The sequence below is a fragment of the Pygoscelis adeliae genome, unplaced genomic scaffold, assembly GCF_000699105.1.
Source record: "Pygoscelis adeliae isolate BGI_AS28 unplaced genomic scaffold, ASM69910v1 Scaffold71, whole genome shotgun sequence".
Lineage (NCBI taxonomy): Eukaryota > Metazoa > Chordata > Aves > Sphenisciformes > Spheniscidae > Pygoscelis > Pygoscelis adeliae.
The window spans coordinates 8,524,951-8,531,352 of record NW_008824356.1 but is presented as its reverse complement, the minus strand read 5'-3'; the positions used below and the strand labels follow the sequence as shown (position 1 = coordinate 8,531,352).

The 6,402-nt window shown below is 41.6% G+C and overlaps 1 protein-coding gene across 1 annotated transcript in view; it reads left to right on the top strand.

Annotated features, from left to right (window-relative positions):
- STON2 (stonin 2) overlaps positions 1-4,769 on the top strand; it is a 60,998-nt gene extending 56,229 nt beyond the window's left edge. The window contains exons 5-6 of the mRNA XM_009319427.1: positions 3,116-3,318; positions 4,467-4,769. Of these exons, the coding sequence (XP_009317702.1) occupies positions 3,116-3,318; positions 4,467-4,550 (287 nt within the window). The 3' untranslated portion in view covers positions 4,551-4,769. The remainder of the gene's footprint in view (positions 1-3,115; positions 3,319-4,466) is intronic.
- The last annotated feature ends 1,633 nt before the right edge of the window (positions 4,770-6,402 follow it).

Sequence of the window (6,402 nt, the reverse complement as noted above, 5' to 3'; positions counted from 1 at the left end):
AATCCACCGGCAGAACATTAGGAAAATATCCCCCTGGTCTTCGATCGTGGGAAAACGCTCTTCCAGCGGAGCAGGGATGTAGCCTCTATGCGGAGCCTTGGATCTGGATATTTGAACTTTGGTCTAGTTTGGCTGTGAATCTCAGGCATGCTGCCTGGTATACTTTCTGAAGTAAATTGAATCCTTTAATCCAAACATGTTGGGACATCAGAGTCATTTGGAACAGATTCCCTCCAATCACGATAACCCATGCATATATATGAATTATATTATCAGATCCTTGATTGTCAGAATGAAATGTTAGTAGCTCAAGGAAGCAAGAGATGCAAAACAAAAGCAGTCTGTTGATTTCCTCCTGATTTTACTAAAAAGTGTACTTGTCCGTTAGAGAAAGAGCTCTGAATGAACCTGTTGAACAAACAGTCTATAGAAGTTATGCCTTGTGTGCCTCACACTCAGGACACTAATGAACACTGGTGTGCTTGGTATTTTTGCTATAGCTTCTGTGTAGGAGTTGCTTGCTTAATCTGGTTGCCTGTCATGCTGAGCTGGTTTAAATTAGTAACTTCCATATTTTTTTGAGTGTTGTGCATGGTCTTTTCTGTCAGTGGGTACTCCTACTAGAAGAAATTAAATTATTGAAAAATTGCTTTGTTAATTGCGTTGCATTAATTATTAATTTTTTTTCTTTTTTCTCCCTTTTATTCCCCCCTCCCCCCTTTTTTTTTTTGAGCCTGTGAATATCCACCAACATTCAGGCGTGTTAAAAGAGTGGTTGCTGGTTCTATGTGTCCAGTTGAAATTATGAAGAGTTTAAAAGCTCAGATCTCCAAAGCACCTGTCACGCGGTGTGCTCAAGCCCAGCTAAACACCCCCTAGTGTTACCTTCACAGGCATCCATCCCAAAAGCAACTGAGCACATCCCAGCTCAGGAGTGTAGCAGCGCAAGCTGAACATTTTGTAGCTGTGTGTGTGGCTTGCGCCAGAGCACAGAGCCACATCCCCTGGGCTGCTGTGGGCCTCCGCTGCAACCCAGGCACTCTGAAGGAGGGAGCAACCCACTGCAAATTAGAGGAGAGGAAAAGGATAGCAAAGCAGAGGAGCAGGAAGGATTACAATGAAGAGTCTACTGAGACTGGTTCAGGGTGAGGAAAGAGATACGGATGGATGGGGAGCCTGAGACTAGGAGTTGGTTGCCAGTACTGAGTGCCCAACACAGAATTTTTGAGGCAGGAATGACTCATTTTTCATAATGCAGTGCCAGAGGGCAGTGATTCCCAGGTATGTGCAGGGGCACCCGAGTGTCCCATGGCAGAGGCTGAAGTGCGCTGCCGCCACAGGTCTGCCTACCACAGCCGAGCTCAAGAACTGGGCAGAAGCAAAAGCCCTGCGGTGCTGGAGGGCACAGTGTCCTCCATGAGAGCACATGGGGCTGCTGCTAGCCCATGGTGGGTGGGATCATCTTGAAGGTCTGCTGTGCACCACCGCTTTTTATCCAGAAAAAGTGTGCTCCAGGTATGAAAAGCTGGGAAGCACTGTCAGAGAGAGATCCCATCTCACTCTAGAACCAGGGCAACTCTGCTTGGGATAATTAATCCTGACGAAAAGCAGGTGATGTATTTTAATGCTTGCAGAACTCGAGCTTTTATATCTGCTTGATACTGCACGCACTCATTCATAACTTGGCTCCAGCTGTGGTGCTGCATCTCTGTGGTCTCTGCTGAACTGCATCGCCTCTTGTTGGATTTGCTGCACAGACATAAGTTTATAAACCTTCCAGTTGTGAGGAAACTCTGGCTAGACTGTTTGGAACTATGAGGCTGACTCTAGAAATTTTTACCCAGACTTACACCAGGCTAAAATTCTTTTCCAACTCTATTTCAGAGGTTAAGTGGGATGTTGCAATGCCTAAGCCCTCTAAAGACTGTTCGATTTCATCCTGTTGGGACAAGTAATATCTCAAAATCCCACATCTTGCTTTTCAAGCTTCAGCTCAACAAGGCTGACTTTTGGGCTAAGTTCTGGATGAGGAGCTGACTTCCTTTTCAAGGCCCAGGCTTGCAAGTCCTGCACAGGCGGTGTTTTCCTCCTCTTCCCAGGGGGAGCTTCTGTGCTTTCCCCACCCAGTTCTTTTTACTCTGCCTGCCTCCCTCCCTCCTCGTCTCTGTCCTGTACACCTTGCTGAGCTGTATGGAGAAGAACTTTCCCAATGAAGAAGTAGTCAGAAATCCTAAAGCCTGTAACAGTGGCAGGCAAGGATTCCGTTCGTTTATTTATACATCACTTTCATTTACACATACTTAGATAATAGGATCCCTTCAATCAGAAAGCCCAAGGTGGCTTTGAAGGCTCTCACCCTCATTTTGCAGGCAAAGTGAGGCACAGACCTTAAATGACTTGCTCAAGAGCTTAGGGAATTGGCAGCAGTCAGAAATAAAACCAACCTAGCTTGACTAGCAGTCCCTACTTTAATTTTTAAACATCACTGCTGTCCAGCAAAACAAAGGGGAAAAAATAATAAAAAAGGTTATAATTTACAGATGGCAGAGCTAAACATGATTACTTCCTCACCTTGCCATCTTTAATGACTAGGCACCTTGTCATGGGTTAGAGTAAGGAATAAACAGTTATTTCCAAGCTGTGCAGAAATTTGCTTTTTGAACCCAGGAAAGTTATTTAACCTTATCCAGTATATTTTCTTTTGCTAAAAATGGGGATAACAATTTCAAATAAACGTGAAATATCTGCCAAATCCTACCTTTCCTTATTATCAATACATGACATTTCAGAAGGATGTGCCACAATGTACTTGGCATGTTACATATACTGGGGGAATCAGAAGAGGGGAAATACCTTGACCCTACTGTGCTTGATTTACATCTGGTGTTTTCACCCCCTAAAAGCAAACTAGTGTGAATGGCAGTCTTTTTTGTAGTTTGTTTAATTCCTCTGGAAACTCCAACAGCATTGAAACAGGTAAGATATTGTCACTTGCTACGAACTAGTTCACTCAGGCAGGTTCTTGGTTTTTGCAGTTTTGTGATGTTGCTTCCTCCTAGATGTTGTGTTTTCTGATCCATCCAACACGACTTTCATGTCTGCTCTCTTTTTCCAGCTTCTGGCCATCCTCACTGCTTCTTCTGTCACCTAGAGCTTGGCTCTGACCGGGAAGTGCCTTCCAGTTTTGTCCGCTATGTAGATGTGGAATTTGACATGCCCACCACTTCTGCATCCAAAGCCACTGTTCGGTCCATCTCTGTTGAGGACAAGACCGACGTGAGGAAGTGGGTCAACTATTCAGCACACTACAGTTACAAGGTAAAACTGAGCATGTGGCAATCACCATGGTTACTTTGCATACTTTATTGTCTTGAAAAGTGCGGGCAGACAAATAAAATACCATGGACACATGAGGTGGGAATTTAGCACGTGCCAGGCTCTGTGCAGTAGCTACCCATGTGCAGCCTGTTGATTCATAGCAAACAAGCAGTGGATTATCCCTCAGCGAAGATGGAATAAACTTGCTTGCAGTTGCTTTGTGGAAGAGCATACACACAGCCAGCTACTGGGGATTAGCTGATATGGTAAGAGCACACTCTTACCAGAGCAGTTTTGCTGCTCTTCATAGCAGCTACAGTGGGAGTGCTACAGTGGGTGTGCTACAGCAGACAAAAGGATCGCATTATTTCTCTGCTTAAATATTTCTTCTTCCTGCCAGCCCTAAGGAGAGGAGCAGATGGGAAAATGCACTACATATATACCTGCCAAGAATCTCAGTATGCCAGAATTTGCATGTTAGCTGATCACTCAGCAGAGAAATTGGCATCCTACCTGCCTTCTTTAAGACCAATGATGAGAGATACTGAAAAGACTCTCATGGCAAATATTTTTAATGGTAATTGTAATTACATTTTTAGTAGTCTCTTAAATTCCCTGGAGATGGTATTTGATCTTCCTGAGTATACCTTTTAAGAATTAAACATTGGATTATCCCTGAGTTTTCGGAGGTGTTGAAATTGAGAACACAAATGTAGATGTGCATTTTGAAAATGAAACTCTCTGCTTTATACATCAGTCTTTGCAGAGTTTAAAATTGAGGCTGGTCTTCTGCTGTTACTTAGGAAGCCACCTATCCTCTGCAGATTTGGTTCTGGGTTTGGATTCAAAGTACCGCTGGGGATAGTAAGGAATATAAAATCATGTGAGACCGGTTCTCTGCATGACATTCTCTCTTCTGGAAATGATGTCATGACACTGTTGAATCGTAAAACTGTTTGGATTAGACTGAAAAAACTTACAGTAAATAAAATCCAGCTTTCCCTCCTCAGTCTATTTCTCTTCACAACCCTCTCAGTTTACCAAGAGTTTCTTCACCTGAGCAGGACACAAACCGCCACTAAGGAAGATTTTTGAATCTTTTGTTTTCCTTTCTCATTACAAATGTTCCCCTCTTTTTCCTCTGCCAGGTCGAAATAGAGCAGAAAAAAAGCTTGAATGAGGATCTGAAGGGAGAAGATACTGCAAACGTCAATGAATGTGCTACGCAGTGAAGGAAGATCAGTCTGCAAGTCCCAAGAGGGGTGGTCAAATTAACAGACCTGGAAGAAAGGACTTGCAGGGTTTTGGTATTTTTCTTTTTAAAAGTATGGAGTGCTACTTTTAAAATAACGCTCTGAAGAGTATTGTTTTTCCTTGTGATGATCCGTACTTTGAGAAGAAGCTCGTCAGTGGTTCGTTTGGAGCGGACCCATGGGCTTTTGCTGGAACAATTTAAGTCCAGTTAGGGTATAGACAGAATGACTCGTATTACAGTCAAGCCTGCCTTTTCTGCCTCTTCACCATCTAGGTTCTGCACTGAAGTATGGTCTGGCCACCATCACAGCCAAACCAGAAAGCGGCCTTTATCTCACTTACAATCTTGCCCTCCTACATTAAGCATTTTTTTCTATGCCTGTTGGTTTGGTCATTGGCAGATTCACTTCCTGATGAACTGCCAAATAAAACCCAGGGAGCATCAAGTGAAAAATGATATAAAATCTCATTTCTGAAGTGGTCAACAGAGTGAAAACCCTGAGCACCATTCTGGAGAATCGACAAACTTTGCGTCTTAAACATAGTAGATGGTCAAGCAGATGAACTACAGACAGGACAGCTAATCATGTAGCTGTTCTTCTATTCACCCCTCCCTGTCTCATCCCCTGAACGACAACATGTCATTGTGCACATTTTCGTGGGGTCTGCACAAGTTACAAGAAAGCCTCTGCAACTTCTTAAAATGTTTATTTGTTAGTCTGGGCTGTTCTGTTATCTAGACTGAACACGGTTATGGCTGCTAGTAACAGGGAATGTGTGTTAGAATAGAGGTGATACAGGAGGGACTTTGCTAAGATTAGATCATTCCTGCCTAGAAAGATATTTAAGGGAAAAACACTGGGGTTTGGTTTTGGGTTTGGGTTTTTTTTACATGTTTTCTTGGATGGGTAAGGTGGGTGGTTATTGAAAATGTCAGAACACAATTACTTTAACAGACAATGTTGTTTGCCATCCTGAAAATCCTTGGAAGTCTGTCCAGCGCAATATTATTTTCATGTTCTATCTTGAACCTACAATATAAGTAACTTGTATCTTTATAAAACCACCACTAACTGGGACCCAAAATCTCTTTTCAAAAATTAACAACAAGCTTCCATCATGGAGATTTTTTTATCTCCACTTAGCTGAAAGTAACAGCAAGTCTTAAAACTTCTTTCTAAATAAAAATGCAGATGGCAAAAATCACTCATTCATATATATTTTCAGAGAAAACAGTGTTCAAAGTACCCATTTTTTGTAGTTGTTTCCACGGCTTGTGTAATATTTTGTCTCAAGGTAATTTTAAATGTAAAAAAAGTAATTTATTAATTCATTTATCTTTTGAAAGGTTACTGTTGACTTTAAAATCACACATTTGGAAAGCCTTGGCAATGTAATTTAAAATCATAATGAATTAAAATGAAAGTTTTTTTATAAATTTTATTTTATTTTACATTTCATATAACAGAAAATTAATACATTCTCGATTTACTACTTTCACTGTGACTCCTATAAAAATCACTAGAATGTTAAAATCCCAAATAAAACACGAGATTAATTACATTGAGTCTAAAACTGGTAGTGGTAGAATTTGAAAACAAATTATAGGGAACTTAAAAATGCCTTTTTATATGCACCTAAATTTCAGGCTTACGTCAACCTAGTGATACATATTTACACAGGTACACTGCTGTAAATACGTAAAGTCTCACAGTCCCTCTAGGACTCCTTAATAAACATGTAATATTCTATTGCAGGTAGTCCTACTGAAGCCCAGGGTGCTCCTCGGAGCACACCAGTTAGTACTAAGCATTTGCAACATCTCTCTGT